This window comes from Manis javanica, chromosome 17 (assembly GCF_040802235.1).
Source record: "Manis javanica isolate MJ-LG chromosome 17, MJ_LKY, whole genome shotgun sequence".
Lineage (NCBI taxonomy): Eukaryota > Metazoa > Chordata > Mammalia > Pholidota > Manidae > Manis > Manis javanica.
This window is the reverse complement of record NC_133172.1, coordinates 22657918-22675447: the sequence shown is the minus strand read 5'-3', so window position 1 is coordinate 22675447 and position 17530 is coordinate 22657918. Positions and strand designations below refer to the sequence as shown.

The 17530-nt window shown below is 47.6% G+C and overlaps 1 protein-coding gene across 31 annotated transcripts in view; it reads left to right on the top strand.

Annotated features, from left to right (window-relative positions):
- Window positions 1-17530, top strand: part of LOC118972992 (uncharacterized) — an 81754-nt gene that overhangs the window by 1095 nt on the left and 63129 nt on the right. For 6 of the 31 annotated variants that reach the window (XR_005062176.2, XR_012126757.1, XR_012126758.1 and 3 more), the window contains exons 2-4: window positions 173-279; window positions 798-824; window positions 1127-1179. Coding sequence is in view for 7 of the 31 variants with exons in the window: in XM_073226180.1 (XP_073082281.1) it covers window positions 173-279; window positions 798-824; window positions 1127-1179 (187 nt within the window). In the remaining 24 variants the exon portion in view is untranslated. Of the gene's footprint in view, window positions 1-172; window positions 4268-8948; window positions 9077-9884; window positions 17327-17530 lie in introns of those variants that run through there. The other 25 variants (XR_005062173.2, XR_012126752.1, XR_012126754.1 and 22 more) reach the window with 17 other exon arrangements.

Sequence of the window (17530 nt, the reverse complement as noted above, 5' to 3'; positions counted from 1 at the left end):
CTGAGCGCCCGAGGATCTGAGGGCGGGACGGGGGCGGAGGCAGAAACTCGGGCTCCCAAACCCATCCCCCGCCCCGGGGCGCCCCCGAGAGAGGCCGCCGCGCCCTGAGCCCGGCCTACTGGCACTACTGAGCTAAAAGAATTGATTATTGATTGGGTGATTGGGGTCGCAGATGCGCCGGGCGAGCCGGACGGGCGGGCCGCGAAGAGGAGGAGCTGGCTGGGCTGCGTGGGCGGTGGGACAACGCGGGCTCACTTACTAGCGGCCGCGAGGGCGCGGGTGAGCTGGAGCTCATCGGGACGACCCCCGGGTGGCCACGGCCGAGCGGGAGCCGGAGCCGGAGCAGCGCGGGCGGCGGCGTATCGATGCGCTGCGGGCTCGATTGCGTCTCCCTGGGCCAGCTCTCGGGCCGGGAATGGGGCGGCCGCGGCGGGGCTGGCTCCAGGCGCTGCCGGGCTGCGGTGGTGGGAGTATGGGGGCGGCCTCCAGGCCCACGATCCCCAAGGCAGCGCTTCTCCTGGGAGTGTCTGCTAGGGCTCAGGGTCTCCTCTGGGCCCCGCGTCCATAGCCCTGGCGAGGGCCGGAGCCCCGCGCCCTGGGACTGGCTGCTTAATGTTCCCGGAGCTGCAAACCCCGGCCTTCTTCTTCCTTCGTTTCTTTCTCCCCCCGCCCTTCCCCCCTCTATGTTTCTTTTTTAGCTTCTCTGTCTTCTTTTGGCCTCCTCTTTATTTTTTTCTTTGTGATTGTTTTTGCAAGTTTGTTTTAAAAGTTCACAGTCATGCTTTCTTTTCTTTTAGAAAGGAGACCGTGATCTCACCCTGACGGTAAGATCAAAAGTCTCTGCTCTTCCCCAGCCTGCGGGCTTGGGCTCGATCCAGACGCCTCCCTGAATGCAGATGTGCCGCCGCCATCCTCCCGGGCTATAAAGCCTCCTCCAGCGCCTTTGCGCGCGCAGGAGCGCACTGAGTTGCGGGGTGCAGACCCCGGGCGGTCGCGGGGATTCGGAGTCTGGCTGCAGCTGGGCTCCAGGACTGGCCGTGTATGGCAACTCGGGGGCGGGAGCGGGGGCGCAGCGTGCAGTTGGTGTCTGCGGCCGCAGAGGCCGGAGCTACTACTGCCCCTCCAGGCCAGGGAGACGCAGCCGTGGGGCATGAAACGCTTCTTGCGAACGAGGAAACGGTGAGTTGGCAGACGCCGCCCGTGGCCTCACGATTCTAGTCGCAGCGCCGGGCCCTCATCCCTGGAGGAAGGTAGGCGCCGCGCAAGGTCAGCTTCTGCCCAACCCCGGCTCACCCTCCCGGTTCTGAGCGCCCACTTAGGCGCGCCGGTTGTGGCGGATGCACAGCGCTGGGTGCCGCGCACTGATGGCTGAGAGTTTCGCCCTGGCTCGTGCTTCCCCCTCCTCCTTTCCTTCCCTGCGCTGCTCTCCAAACCGCAGTTCCCTCTGCCTCCTCCCCCTGCCGGCGGTAGCCTGAGCTTCGGTCTCCGCGCTGCCCGCAGCCACAGCGCGGTATCTGCCTCGCCCTCCCCTGCTTAGGCGCCGCGCGCTCTGCAATCCGCCCTAACATCTGTCCGTCCAACCATTGACGCATCCATCAGTGTCCATGAGCTGCACATCGCAGCGACAGCTCGTCACTCACAACACGGGCTATGCGGAGTGCTTACAGCGAGTGTGCCGCGTTGCCCGAACACAAACCATATTCCGGCCAGGCTTGGCACAGTCTTGAACTTCCATCTCTACGGTGTTCTTAAGCCACACGCAACCTCTTTAATATCAGGACTTCAAAAAGTGACTAATTTAGCAGGCCATTCTAGGGATGGAACAGATGGAAAGAGACAATGTCAACCTCACCCTCGCATTCCACCAAGTTCTCTTAACCCTTTTCTGTGGACTGGGTGTGTCGCAGGAGAGACGAAAAGGAAGCTTCCCAAACCCGCACTAAGCACACTATAAACCCAGAAGTTACCTGAATATTGGGGCTTAAACCCGCTTTAGCAGGGCCGAGTCTGGGGCTCTCCAGGTCTCCAAGCAAATCTTAGCCGGAATGGCTCAAGCTAAAACTTTGCCAGGCCCCGCCTGGCTGCTGCGTGACACACGATTACAGTGAGGAGCAAGAGGGGAGAAGAAAACGCGGATCCAGTGAAAACTAGGGGCTCAGTTTTAGGAGAAATGGTGTCTGGGTGGCAGTTTGTAATTCTGTTACTTACAGAGGGAAAAGGGACCGGGCTATATGTTTGGGGAGTCAGAGTTTTGCGGGGAGTTCCTGGGGGACATTCTCAGCGCTGACCTAGGCTGTGGTTGCATGTTTCCCCGCTTTTGCTTCTTGCTTTGCCCCCCACACCTCGTCGACCCTCACCACCTGGACCACGCCGGACACTGTGTAGAAGACCAACATCTTCACATTTGTCCTTGATCAGTCTGGCTGGGTCAAAAGGCCCTCCGTGTCCTCCCTCAAAGAACTTGAGGGGCAGGGCGTACGGAGGACCTACTCTTCCGACATCTGCGGGGCGGCTGTACCCGGCACTTTACCTGACTTTATTTCTACTGCAAAAATTTCTGTCCGGGTGCGTAGTGAGTTCTGCAGCTCCGAGTCGACTAAACAAAACCTGTGCGTTTCTTAGTTCCGCGATTCGCGAGTTAGAAGGGACACAGGAACTGCTCTGCCGGCGAGCGCCGAAGGTCTGCGCGGGTCCGGAAGAGGCCAGACACCGCCGCGCGGCGCTCGCTGGGGCGCCTTCCTACGGGAAGGAGGGACCGCGCTCCAGGGAGCGGCCGAACTGTTTTTACGCTAGACTAGAGGGCAAAAAAGCCCGCACCCCGCGCAGGAGCTAGAATTCTGTAGAAGACATGCTGTGTAGAAATCTTTTTTACCCCACTTTGAACTGTTGCAGATACCTTTAAAAAGCAACAACAGGCTTCTGCCGATACGAGCTCTTAGTAACTTCGGCGAGTGAGTCAGGCAAAAAGTAAACTCCTAAGCCAGTTAGATACTCCCAACCTCTGGAAGGTGCCTCGTTACTGGAAATTCTTCAAACTACTAAAATTAAAAGTGAAGGTGGGCTGAGGGGCAGTGGAGCAACACAACGATATGCCTATAGGGGAAATTGGCAGCTCCCACTATGGCCAGGTGGCTCTCCCACGGCTGGGTGGTAACGTTTCTGAGCCCAGAAAATTCCCAGGGACCATGAAAATAACTCCTGACTGGCCCCCAAGATTGCGCCTTGGGCCCAGTGGAACCCAGCTCCTCCTCTGAGGTGGGGGCTAAGTCTATTGCATAAATGCTCCCCAGTGCCGCTTCTTCAGGGGTTAGAAGTCTGACCCCAGCCTTACGAACTCAAGTTGCCCTAGGCCCCACTCCTTGGGCCTACCTATGTGCGTCTGTCTCACCCCGGGAGCATCCCTGAGCTTTGCTAACCTGAGCCTCACCACAGCGAGTTAGAAAAAAAAAATTCAAACGAGGCGTGAATCAGAGCAGTGTGCTGGAGGCAGGGAGCTGGCCCGCAACACGTCGGGCACAGAAGTCAGACAGGACATGTCAGGGAAGGAGCAGTCCGGCCACCGCCTGGAGGCAGCCGAGGTTGTGTTCAAAGTGTGATTGAGGGCAGTGGATGACAGCCCAGCTGATCAGAGCGAGGCTGAGGTGTGGCCTTATTTGGGACGGTCACTGAAGGAAAAGACTTAAGGAAAGGCGTCCTTGAAGCTGCGGGTCCCAGATGGGTAGCCAGGGTAGACTTGAACCCAGGGGCCTAAGCCCAGACCTCAGAGAGTTTTCTCTGTGGCCTCAGAGAGGCACAGGCCACCTATAGGGAAAGGGCGTGCCAGGCAGAACATTCTGGGAGCCTGCACCCCACTTAAAGGTATGAGGACATCTGCCCTGGCAGCGGTCCTTTGGGGAGTGCCAAGTGTTCTGCTTGTGTCTGCAAGGAACGCTGGCGCTCAGGTCTGCCCCCCTTCCACGTTCCTCTCACCACAGTCTGGGCTAGGCAGGATTGGAAGAGCCCTGGGTGCAGAGAAGCTGACTGCCACCACCTGCGTCGCTTAGCCAGTAACTGGGCCGCGGACCTCAGCTCCTGACAAAGCGCAAAGGACTTGGACCCTGGGGGCAGGCCCTCGCCAAGCGATAAATTGTTTGCTAAAAGTGCATTTACACAGCAGCGAAGTTTGTTTCTTTCTCTGGTAGCTTTGTTTGAACGAACCAGATGTTTTCTCTGTAAATTCTCCCCAGAACTTTTACAGTTTTGACGTGAAATAAACCTTCGAAAATTGGAGCGGTATATTAATGCCACCTCTGTGGAGCCTTTGGGGAGCTGCATCAGGCGCACCCAGGTGTGAGCTAGTGTGGGCAGTAGTGGGGGGAATCAATCTCCAAAGAGAAGTAGGAGACATCTCTCAACCCAAAGTAAAAATTGGTGCTGGGGGTGTGAAGTGCTCTTCCTCCCCCCAAACACACACGGGTATACAAGTTCCCAACCCTTCCCCTCAGACATGGAGCTTACTACTTTGTGTTTTCTTGTAGCTCAGTGCACAGAGGTCTGGTCCAGCTTTGCCAGCTATTATTTGTATGCCGGCCATTCCCACTAGGACCACAGGACTCAAAAGGCAAAAGGGCCTGCCATCTTCCCGGGCCAACCTTGATGCCCGCGGTTTTCTGGGGGTGGACTGAGCAAGCGGCCCTGAACTCCTGACCATGACTGGACACGGAGAACTTTGGCTGGAAGCTGTCTTGGCTAAGTTCCCTAGGAAACCAGGGTCCCCAGGTGCCTCTCCTGGATGCCTCATATTTTTTCTGGCTCAGTACTTCCTGGCAGTTAATAAACGTGTTAAAAACAGAAACAAAAGCTAATACACCTAATAACAGGGAGGGAGCAGGGAGGGAGGGAACATGGGTACCTGAGGGGAACCCGGTATCCCACAGCACACCCATCTCTAGTTGGGTGATTCCTAGGGGTTACCTTCTGGGGTTTCCCAAGATGGGCTGGGGATCCCCCATGCTTTCCTGTGCTCTGAGTCCCACATATTCAGATTTGGATAGGAAATTTAGCTTGTACTCGCCCTTCTGTAATTCTTTCAAGCTCAATCATTTACAGAAATCTCAAGAAACTTTTTTTAGGAGAAAGAAGATTATAAATAAAGAAAATAAATAGTATTTGTGTTTCAGTCGCAGAAGGACAGATATGCATAAAGTCCAGCTTGGAGGGTGCAATTACTGGCTAAATCCTCTTTGGTCAAATCCTATGCGCCAACCTGGGTGGCGCTGGGAATTTCCAGAATTTCTCGCTACAGCGAGGCATGTTTTATCCCATTCTGGGTGAAATGAATTTTTTGAAACCACGGGGGCAGAGCTTAAAAGAAAAATACAGGGAAGAAAAAAAAAACTATGCTCGAGACAGCTGCAGCTACGGTGAGGCTCAGCCCTGGCTGGAGGAGAGCAGCACTTTGCTAACTGGAAAGCAGAGGTGCCTATTTCTCCCCGCGCTGATACCGGAACTGCTGGCATGAGCAAGTATATGAGTCAATGCATGGGCAACCCAATGCGAGACTGAGTTCCCGGCTCCTTGAGTATAGGAAACCCAGGGAGAAAAAAAAAGGAGGAAGATAAGGAGGAGGTCTCAGAAATCAAACATCTTTGCAGACCAGACAGCCCAGCTTTGCACGCCTGGTGACCTCAGCCAGGGAATTTGCACGAGGAGACAATCTCGTTTCCCTTTTCTCTTTTCATATATTGCTCTTCCCTGTCTTACACATGATGGTTTTGTGTTTGTCCCTGAATTTACAACTGGAAAGACCCAGCCCTATTCTCAGGCGGGCAGGTACAAAACAGAGGACACAGGACTGGGGCCTCCGTTCTTTCTCATTTTTATTTCTTGAAACTTGGTGCATATCACTTGTGTTTCCAGAATAGGAGAGCCCGAGTTCTTTGGGACGTGGTGGTCAGAAGAGTTGAATTCTTTGTAGGTGCTCTTTTCTGATCTCAGTGACTTTGATAACTCAAAGATTTTCCTCGTCTGTGGAGAAGCTCTGAATTCTTCCTTCTCCCTTACTCATCCTGCCACTTCTGTTTCCTCCATCTCTTTCTTCCTAACTCCTATCTCTCTGGTTTCTTTTTATGTTTTCCATTCTACCAGTCCCTCATTGACCTCTTAAGAATTTGCAAAGGTTATTTATTTCGGGTCCACCAAGTGCTCACCCCAAAGAGGTGGAGTCCTTCTCCCTGTGACAAGGCAGGGGCAGCCACCCAGTGCACACATCCCGAGGGAACAAAGTAGTTTTTAGTTGCTGCAGCTTTTCAGTTGAGGAGGAGGTGAGGTCAGAAGTAGGTTGACAATTGATTTAAAATAAAAGAACATGTTAAAAAGTTTCAAAGCTGTCAATAAAACCCCTTAAAGTGGCTTGTGATTCAGTGCCTGGCGTTGCATCGATGGCATTGGTAAATGACTCTAATGCCCAAAGAAAAATATTACAAATGCCGTTGTCTCGGCCACCAATCGGGCGCCGCTCTTCTGCGCGGGCGGTGGCTCCTTTCCAGCGCGGAAGGCACCAGTATTTGCATGATAAATTGACCAGACCGGTGGCAGACAATGAAATATTCAAATTAGGACGGGGTTACGGGGTTGGGGCTCCCCCTTTGAGCCCGCAGCGGGAGATGGCCGTACAACCTCTTCCTCAGCGCGCTCTACAGGAAGGACAGCAGGGGCAGCCGCTGCCGCCCAGGGGCAGGAGGGGCTAGTTGGGCGGGGAGATGGTAGGCTAAAGGTGCTCTCGGGGCTGGCTTCAGTACTAGGCGCCCTGCAGTTTCCCCTTGGGTCTTGTCCTCGGACGCGTTGATGGATTGTAGATGCAGGTTGTGACACCGAGGAGGGATTTAAAAGAAGAGCTGTAGCCCCTTCGTTCCAACTCCCTTCCCTCGGTTCCCCTCATAAACCTAGCATTTACATTAACACAGTATGTTTACTCCATTGACATAGCGTCAGGACAAGACTCTTGCCCACCCCAGACCACAACCACCCTACCCAAAGCCCTCCAATATTGAAGTTTCTGGAGCAGACAAATCCAATCGCTCTGAGGCGACTGACTGTATGCTGAGACCAAGGGTGCTGGGACCTAGGACTAGGTTGGGGTGCTCCAGAGCCTGTGCCCTGCCTGGAGCTGCAAACCTTGCCTAACTGTGGGAGCTTGGCCTCTGGGAAAAGCAGGCAATTCCTGTATACTGACAATGGGCTTCAGCAGGGAAGAACCCCTATGGGAAAGCAGGCCCTGGAGGAAGCTCCCAGACCTTACAGCAGGAGCTCCCATGAGTGTACAAAGGACGTGTGTATAGTGCAGGTCAGGGTGTAGACTCTCAGCTAGGAGGGGTGTAGAAATAAGTGCAAGTTCAAGTGCACTTAAGAGGGACAGGCTCTTGTTGCTGGCTCTGTCTGGCAAGACAGCTGGACTCCATAGGCACCAGGTGAGCTGACCTCCTGGCCTGGACCCTGTCTGTGGCTCAGGACTCAGCACACACTTTTGTACAGGATACTAGTGTGGCTTCCATCAAGGAACAACAAATATCTCTTGTCCGCTGAGCATCCCCACCCCATTCCCACCTCCATAGACCATCTGTTGCCAGGTCTGCCCTGCACCTACAGGCTCATCTGGAGATACTGTACAGAGTTGTTAGAAGTGCCTATCTTTCTCTGCTGTTCATGTTCTGTCTACTGATCTTTTTCTACCTCAAGGGGACTTAGAGTGGGGTCCCACTAACAACTGCCACAGGGAGTGCTTGACCCCCACCCCTGTTTCCAGTCAAAAGGACCTACAGGTGGTGTTCAGGCTTCAGGAAAGTCTGAGTTCCAGCCCAGGTGATCCTCAACTTGTCTCTGAGATGCACACTTAGCTTAAGTCAGTCATCTGCAGCCATTCACCTGGATGGGGGTGGGGAGGTAGGAGTGCTCTCAGAGCCTGACTTCAGGCTGATTGACTAACTGTAAATACACATAGAAAAAATATAGTATGTACTGGATACAGATTTGAGAGAGTGAATTTTGGCTTTTGACCACCTTACAGACATTATCAATACCCTCAAAATATGCTACACGTATAAGGGAATTAATCATTAAAAAGCCTTTTGCATGGTTTAAGGTTTTCAGGAGTGTTCTGGTGGAAGAGAAGGGGCCCTGGCCCTGGGCTTGCTGCAGATACACTGGGAAAATGACTGGGGACAGGAGTAGGTTCAGGTAGAGAAGAGGGCCTCCCTGCTTTCACAGAGAATCTTCAGTTGCAGCCTACTTGACCCTCATCTCTTTTATCTCCAAAATGGGGCATCTCTCTCCATCCTAAGCACTGAGTAGGGACTTTGGAAGGAAAACTTTGATCAAACCTGGGGATGCCCTTTGAAGCTTTAGGTTCTTTGTGCTACATGTCACAAGCTTGTAGGGTCAGACCAGAGTTTGAATGAGGAGCAGTGTTACTACTAGCTATGTGCCTGTGGGCAAGTCACACTAGAGCCCACTGCCCAGGTACTAGTAGAGCTTACCTGGAATGATGCATGTTGGTGCTTCGGTGAGGAGGTTGGTACATAGTAGTTGACCCTCATCCAGTCACTGTGAAAAGGTTAGCCACACCTTTTCAAAAGAGTCATATCTTCCTGAAGATAAAGGCTTATAGCCAGGGTGAGGCTGGATGCACCTGCAGATGCAAGCAGGCACTTGGAGTGAGGCAAAAAGAAAGGAAGGGGGTGTTGCTAAAGGCACAGCAGGGCATAGGCCTCCTGACTTCTTGGGAAGACTGGGCATTTGCAGGGCAAATACGACAGATAGATTCCTTCAGCCTTTCTTGGAGCTAATTAAAGGAAGGGGGTTGGTGAGGGACCTCACTGATATTTCTCTTTTCCTGCTAGTAGCAACGGGAATTTGCACCATCCAGTCAGATGGGAAATCCGACACTCATTGATTTGCTCTCTCTGATACAGCTTGCCACTTGCAAGAAGAAGAAATGTGACTTCAAAATTGCAATTAGGACCCAGACTACTAGGAGTTCCTTGTGCGAGCTCCCATGCTGTGCCCATTACAGGTCTGCCTCTTCTCATTGCCTGCTGAGGTGGGTTCATTCATAGTTTTGAATGCAGCAGACAATGCAAACGTATGGCACCTCCCAACAACAGTGCTCATATGTGCCATTGGGCACTTCCCTCTCAGTTTGAAAGGATGGCAATTTCTTTTCAATGTTTTAAAAGTATTAACTTCCTTTCAAACATTCTTTAACCTTTAATGTTTTGTAGCTTGATGAAAAGGTCATTTTGTTCTGAGGATGGAGCTATTCCATAATTGTTCAGCTATCAAGGTGAATTCCTTCCAAATCCTGAATTCTTTAATGGGATCCAAACCACCACACACTCTCACACACACACACACACTCACACTATAGAATATTTCCCAGTATACAGCTATGTGCATGTACATATAGTTATGTGTATATGTGTGTGTGTGTGTGTGTGTGTGTGTATCTATGTGTACACATAGCTTACAGGGACTTAGATTATATCTATCCCCCTTTATCTGTGGGTATATTCTAAGACCACCAGTGGATGCCTGAAACTACAGTTAGGACCAAACCCTATTTATACTATGTTTTTTCCTAAACACACATACCTGTGATAAAACTTACTTTATCAATTAGGCACAGTAAGAGATTAACCACAATAACATGTGATAAAATAGAATGATTATAATAGTATACTGTAATAAAAGTTGTATAAATGTTCTATCTCAAAATATCCTATTTTACTGCAATCACCCTTCTGCTTGTGAAGATGTGAGATGATAAAATGTCTATATGACAAGATAAAGACTGCGAATGACTAGGCATTGTGATGTAACATTAGCTACTGTTGCCCTTTGGACCACAGGTCAGAAGGAGGATCATCTGCTTCCAGACTACAGTTGCCACGGGGTACTGAAACCATGGAAAGCAAAAACCACAGATAAAGGGGACTACTGTAATATCTCTAGCATTCTCCCAGAATGACTTCTTTACAGGAAAATATCTATAAAACTTAATTTTCTGAAGGATAAGATTTGCTAAACATTTGATGGTAATCATTTATTATGCACTGCACACATTCCTGATTTTTTAAAAAGGGGTTCCAGTCAATTTCTAATTTAGAATTTCATTGCTGTCCCTACAATAAATGCCTCCAGAAGCCAAGGAGTGTTGAAATGTTTTCCTGTCTGTTTCTAACTCAGTGTCAGCTTCTTACTTGTTGCCTTCCTAAACTGATGTATTCTTGGAAACAGTCTTCTGAGCATGTTAAATTTATATTTAAACTAGAGTGAATAGGCTCAAAAAAGAGCATGAAGGTATTTTCTACAAGGAAACTGCATGAAGTTTATACCTGGATGCTACAGTATGTATTTTACTTACTCAAGAGGCATTGGGTGTGGCTCCCTGCATTTCTGCTCTGATGATTGAATTCTTTAAATGAAAGATCTCTAGGCAAATAGGAGCAGTTGGATAGGACTTAAGTCTTAAGTCTTTGTAGACTCTTGTAAGGAAAGGATTCTGATCTAAACTGTAATGACCCAGTAAGAGCACTCCATAAGATTAACACTTATGGGAAATTTAAAAGAGAATTGATACTTTTCAAAGGATACAACTTCTACTTAAGAAGCAGATACTTTTAAAAGGCCTCTGGCTGGAATAAATGGCAAAGAAATAAATAGTCTTCTTTGGGGCCAATCTTCCTGCACTCCTCACTCAGAGTCAGTGATTCCACATTCCTGGCTTCTTCCTGGTTTTTGGCATTTCTCTGGGATCTGATTTTTGACTTCCTATGTTTCTGTGTGTGAGATATATTAAAAATGTAGAAAAATGTGTAAATCATATGTGTAGAGTTGAAAGTATAAGGCCAACTTCTGCATCACCACCACTTAATCACCAGAAGCCCCCCTGATCTTCCCAAACCCGGTTCCCTTTCCAGGCAGCCATCACTTTCTTGGACTTGATAGTGATAGTGGCCACATTATCATCTTGCTTTGTAGTTTAACGCTTAGGTGCCAGTCCCTGGGCCTGTATTTAAACTACATAAATGAAAGCATACGGAGTGAATTATTTGGTATCTTGTTTCATTCACTCAGTATTATGTTTGTGAAATTTCACCACATGGATGCATGCATTTGGTCATTTTCAAAGCTGTTGATGATGAATATATTGCAATATAATAGGTTTTCCTTTTTTTTCCAGTTTTTTGTCTGTCATGAAAAAATGTCACAGTGAATGCACTTATTCATGTGTTGTGCACATGTGAGAGGGTTTGTCTGCTGTACATATATGTAGGGTTGAGCTTGCTTGGTCATAAAGTATGTGTATCTGCAACTCCCACTTGTTTCCCAAAGTGATTATGTCAATTTTCACTCCCACAGCAGTTTTTAAATGTCCTCATTGTATTCCATTGTTGTGAGCATGTGATATTATTAGCTTTTTTTCCCCCTTCTTTTTAATGTTTCCTAATCTAATGGTTGTGTTTACTGTCTCAGAGTATTTAACTTGCATTTGCAAGATGGCTAAGGAGATCTGAGTACCTTTTGATTTGTTTCTGATCATTGGGTTTCCTTAGTCCCAAGGTACCTGTTCAAGTCCTTTTCCCATTTTCTGCTAGATGTACGTGTCCATTTGTTTCATGTGCATTTTTCCCAGTTTGTTTCAACTTGCCTTGGGGTCATGGATCAGAGCAGAAGTGTTTCAAGGAGATCCTAGTATTGCATTTCCTAGGATGTTTTGATCTGCAAGTAATACAGTCCTCTACTCACACTGGCTTAAGGAAATTATCTAGTGGTGAATCCTGGTTCTGTTATACAAACAGTAACTCAGTTTCCTCTGCCCTCTCACTCTTAGCTCTGTGTTCTCAGCATCATCTCATCCTTAAGTTGTTTTGTCTCATGATTTCAAAAGGGCCACAAGTGGTCAGTAGAACTGCTTGCTTCTTTGTCTACATGCAATAGGAAAAAAGAATAAATGAAAAACTTTTCATTGACCCATGTAATTTATATCCTTCCTTTGGCTTTCGAGGGCCACCTCTGTGGAGCAGTAGCTGTCACCAGGAAATGCCATGCCTTGATTAGGTTAATGAGCATCCCCGTAGGACAAAATGAATATGGGGGTGGGATCCAACTTCGAACAACCATCACATTCACTACCAAGCCTTCAGGGCTTTTAAATTTTATTTTTTAATTTGCATAGAGTAAAATCCACTCTTTCAGTATATAGTTCTCTGAGTTTGACAAATTCATGAAGTCATGTAACTACCACTTCAGACAAGATTTAGAACAGTTCCATCACTCAAAACACTACTTTGTACAGCCCTTTTGGGCTCAGAGTATCCTCCTGCCCTTCACTTCGGCTTCCCCAATCCAGGAACCACTGAGCTGCTCTTCATCCCTATTGTGTTGCCTTTTCCAAAATGTAATATAAATGGAATTATGCAGTATGTCACCTTTTAAGTCTGGCGTCTTTAACTTAGTGTAAGGTATTTGAGATGTATCCACATTGTTGAGTGTATCAGTAGTTGGTATGAGTACACCACAGTTTGCATCAGTTGGGTTGTTTCTAGTTTGTGGAAATATGAATAAAGCTGCTGTAAACATGGGCTCACAGGTTTTGTATGAACTTAACTTTTCCTTTCTCCTGGGTCTCAATACCTAGAAGTGGGTTTGCCGAATCATAAGACTGTGTTTGATTCTATAAAAAGCTGTTGAACTGTTTTCCAAAGTGACAGTATTGTATTGAGTCCCCACCAGCAATGACTGAGCACTCTGCTTGCTTCTAGAGAAGTTAGAGTGGATAGGCAAGTGCTTTGCAAAGAGTGATGTGGGTGTCAATGTGGGACAACTCTGAAGAGGTAAGCTCTTAACTCTGTGGGCTCCTAGCCCATCCTGCTGCACGCGGAAAGAGTATTTCTATTTCCAGGTCATTTGCTTCTCCAAAGGGAGACACACAGGCATCACTCTATACCCATTTTATGAATGAGGGCATAGCACTGCCTCTCTCAATTGAGCCAGTCTGGTTTCATATAGCACCATCAAGAGCTGGTTGCTACTGCCTCATATTTTATTCCTGAACAAAGTACAAGGAAGGATGGGCATTTGGATCATTGTTACGCTATGTGGCAAGAACTAGGCAAAGGAACACATCCAAATGTATAATCAGAATGTCAGAGCTGGCAGCGAAATTAGCAACTCTTACTCTAAACATGATAACCTATCACACCCCCAGGTCCCCAGAATCCCAGCTCCGGACTCTGCCTCCCACATGCAGGGCGGGATCCCACCAACAATAAGCTGGGACTGGCTTACTAATCACAGTAGCTGTGTACTAGGGAACAGCAGTGAGGCTAAGCTGCTATGTACACTGTGGCCAGAGAGCCCGCATTCTGGCTTACATCCCCATGCCTTCATTTCTTTCATTTTGGTGCCCATTTCTAAGGCACCTTCACATTTCAAACGTCCTGAGAATATGTTTAATTAGAACTTGGCCATACAGTCTTTTAAAATAAAACAGAAGGGACCAGCTAATTATATCCCTCAGCATTCTGTGGCAAACATATATTTTTAATAAAACACTTTCCTAACCAGAGTAATCCCTTGAGATGCAAATCCTCATTTATAAGAAGTTTCCCAAAGGGAGTTAAAGAGAAGATGCCTTAGAAAGAAAAGAGACAAAGAGAGCAGGGAAGTGTTTCCAAAGAGCTTTTAAAAGATACACTCATTCTGAGGTTGAAGTAGATATTTTAAAGATGCAAATTTTTATTTCAAATGTCTCGTAATTCTTTCCTGTATTTTTGATAATTTATATCCTCTTTCCCCCTCACTTTTGATCACAATTGCCCATATTTCTCATTCTGGTACATTTCGTAAGGACAATATTTAAATAAACAAGTGCTTTTCTCAAAATGCACTTCATCTCCTGCTGGCTCTCCTCCCCTCCCTCTGGCTCCGTGACTAAGCTCCTCTCCTCATGTTTGTGCAGGCGCCTACTCAGGCTATTGTGGAGTGTGGAGCTGGGTGTGGGGGTCTTCCCTGCAGTCTCTGCAGCCCAGGATGGGGATGGGGAGGGTACAGACCCTCTCACAGCGTGTCTCTGGAGACGGTAGTCTGATGGGACATTCACATTCATACGTCTGACGGCCCCAGTGGGTGACAGCAATAACAGTGTTAGCTACTATTTGCTGGGGTTTTGCTGCATGCCTGGCAACCCACTGAGAAATTTAGGTAGCTCGTCTCATTTCATCTGCATAGTACCGGTGAAATGCAGGTGTCCTTACCCTATTTTGTAGATAAGGAAGGCAAGACCTGGAGAGGTGAAGGGATGCATTAAGGACCTGGTGGCTATTAGACGCGGGTAGAGCCTGAATTTAAACTCAGGTCTGTTGGTCCCAGAACTCAGCCTCTACCTTCCATGCCCCAAGGCTTGGGGACACCACACACAGAATGTGCTCTGTGCCTGTCTTCTAGGAACACTGTATGGTGCATTTTCAATGAAGTCCTGTGTCAGTTCAGTCAGGGTCCTGGCAGGAAAGAGGACACACTCAAATTAGGATTATTCAGGGAGGATTTCTTAAAGAAGGTGTTAGCAAAGGAGACAGGAGAGATGAGGAAAAAGCACAGGACATGAGCAACAGCACTATTAGGCCCTAAAGCCTGAAGGCGGTGGGATGACAGTGGTGACCAGAAGCAGAAGGACTGTGGTAAGGGGCATCTTTAGAGCTGTGACCTGCAGCAGGTCCACAGAGAGGTGACCAGGGGATGGCATAGGACTGGCCTGCCTTCTTTTCTTCCACTCTCTGGCCAGGACTCCACTCTGTATAAACCCGCAGAGCTACATGGCAAAGGTGGCACATAGAAACAGCCTCCCCTGGCCCACTACAGGGCCAGCAGCAGAAAGGAACACAGATGCCGGCATTCTTGCAGAGCCCCTGCTGGTGCCAGCTCTGTGCTGGGAGGGAAGTACAAGAGGAGATACACTGCAGCTGCTGCCCTCCAGGCGGAGTCCTGAGTCAGTGGCAGAGATGTTGACTTGGATAGGGGACTGAATGACCCACCAGGTACAAGCTGTGAAGGGTGCACTTTGGGAAAAAGGGGTCTTCCTTGTGAGTGCACATGCTCAAAGGGGCAAGCCAGGATTGATGGGCGTGCCCACCTGCAGCTATTTACAACACTGAGGCAAACTCCTAAGATTGGTCCTTTTTACTTGAGACAAGATATGATCCTCTTTTATCAAAAGCTTCTTAAATAAAATGTAATTGAAAATATACAAAGAAGTAAAGAGAACTCATTCATCATCTCATTCTCCAAAGACAGCATTGGTTAATAGTTGCATAGGCCTCTTTCTGCTGGCTCCCTTCTGAGCTCTTCCATTTGAGTTGCAGTAGTATTGAGTATGCAGTATTGAATTTTGCATTTTTGTTTGTGCAGTTTCACAGGACTTTGTCATGTAATAATAAACTATTTGTAAACAGAGTTTTTGATGACTGCATACTATTCCATTGTGTGTATGATGCAGATTTAATATTATTCTTCTACTATTTAGATGTTTGATTATTTCCTGGTTTTCAATCATATTATATAAGCTAGATTTAATAACTTTGTGCATAAAGAATTTTTTTCACATTTCAGATGATTTCTTCAGGATAATATCCTGAAAATAAAATTACTGGGTCAAAGGTTAAACCTTTGTTTAGGTAGTGAGGTACTAGCACAATGCTGGCTGCAGAACAGACAGAACTTCAGCTGTTTCAGTGGTGAGCATTCATGTGAAGGCTCTCGACCAATTAATAACTCCTCCAAGGACTTTCCTCTAGAACAGAGCTAGAATATAATTCAAGCTACATATACAATTCTAAATTTTATGGTAGCTGCATTTTAAAAAAAGCAAAAGAAACAAGTGAAATTAATTTTAATAATATGTTTCATTTAACCAATTATAGCTAAAACATTTCAGATCAATATAAAAATTATTAATGGCATATCTTATGTTCTTTTTTCATGAAAACATTTGAAAGCTGGTGTGTATTGTGCACTTACAATGCATCTCAATTCAGACCAGCCACATTTCAAGTGCTCAGTAGCCACACAGGTGGCTAATAGCCACTCTATTGGACAATGAAGGTCTAGAAAAAAGAATCTACCACAGACATTTGCCGCTGTTGGCATTCACCTTGTCCCCAAATCCAGTTACCTTTAAAGCCTCCCTCAACCCCTTTACTGTCCTTTGGACTGAGAGTGCATCAGGTGGTCAGGTGTGATATGAATTCTGTACCTGGGCATCTTAACCTGTTGTTCTCATTGCTGCTTTGCTGATAATGAATCACAGCATCACCTCCATCCCAGTTTGTTTTGGACTCATTCACTCAGAAATACTTACTGAACACTTCCTAGATGTTAAGCCCTGTGCCCAACCCTAGGGATTCAGGTGAACAAACAGATTTTTCTTATGAATTAATTACAGAACTTGTCAGTGTTCTTCAGGTCTAGTGGGGAGACAGACTTTAATCAAACAATTGCGCAAGTGTGTAATTTCAACCTGTAATAAGTGCTGTGAAGGAAATGAACACTTAAAAATTGCTAACCTGTGGGTCACGGCATGAGTGGCTTGTCCCTAAAGGTGTTTAATAGAGCTTGTCCAGCCCCCGGCCAGGCTGCTTTGGGGAACACTGATGTGACAGACAAGGGTGCGTGAGGTGATTTCAATGCCCCTTCTAATCCCTAGAACCCATAAGCTGCATTTGGGAAGTTTCTAGGACAGAAAGAAGCTCACCAATTCTTATGTCAGTGACCCAGTTCATCTGTTTGTGTGTATCATATCCAAAAATACTCGAGGCCAGCTGGAACACCAACCATAATGAGGAAGCCGAAGATACCTCATTTCATTCATTCATGCACGCATCAGTTCTCATCTAGTCATCTGTGGGATGTCGTGCACTGCTCTGGACATGCAGAAAAGCAAGGCCAGCATCTTTTTGGCTGGACTGTACTGCCAATTGGACATGCTTTCCCAGAGAAGATAACAATTGAAAGAAGAGAAAAAATCAATGCTAATAGAACTCCTTTTCTGGTTCCTTAAGTGACATTGTCCACTGTGGCAGATGCTTTGAGCTAGTGGCCATGCAGGAAAGCCTGAGCCCTGGATGGACCCAATCTTGTGAGCTCCTCAAACCCAGCCAAATCAATAAATGAGAGGCAGCAATGAAGGCTGCTGGATGGAGGGAGGCTGGGTGCAAGGGGCAAAGTGTACCATCCCTCTCCTACCCCCTGAGTCAGGACGGGGATCCTCTCTTCGGCCCGAAGTCCCCGGGGACAGGGTAATTTCAGCTGCACTTGATGTAACCTATACATCACTGTCTTCTTGACCAGCTCTCAAATTAAACTCTGGTGTATAAAGTTAAACAAAAATGAGATAAAAATTGGCAGAGGTTGAAGAGGGTCATAGTAGTCAAAACACAAGGTAGACTATTGTTCCTTTTGATTTATATTATTCTGTACATTCAGAAAAAAAATAAAA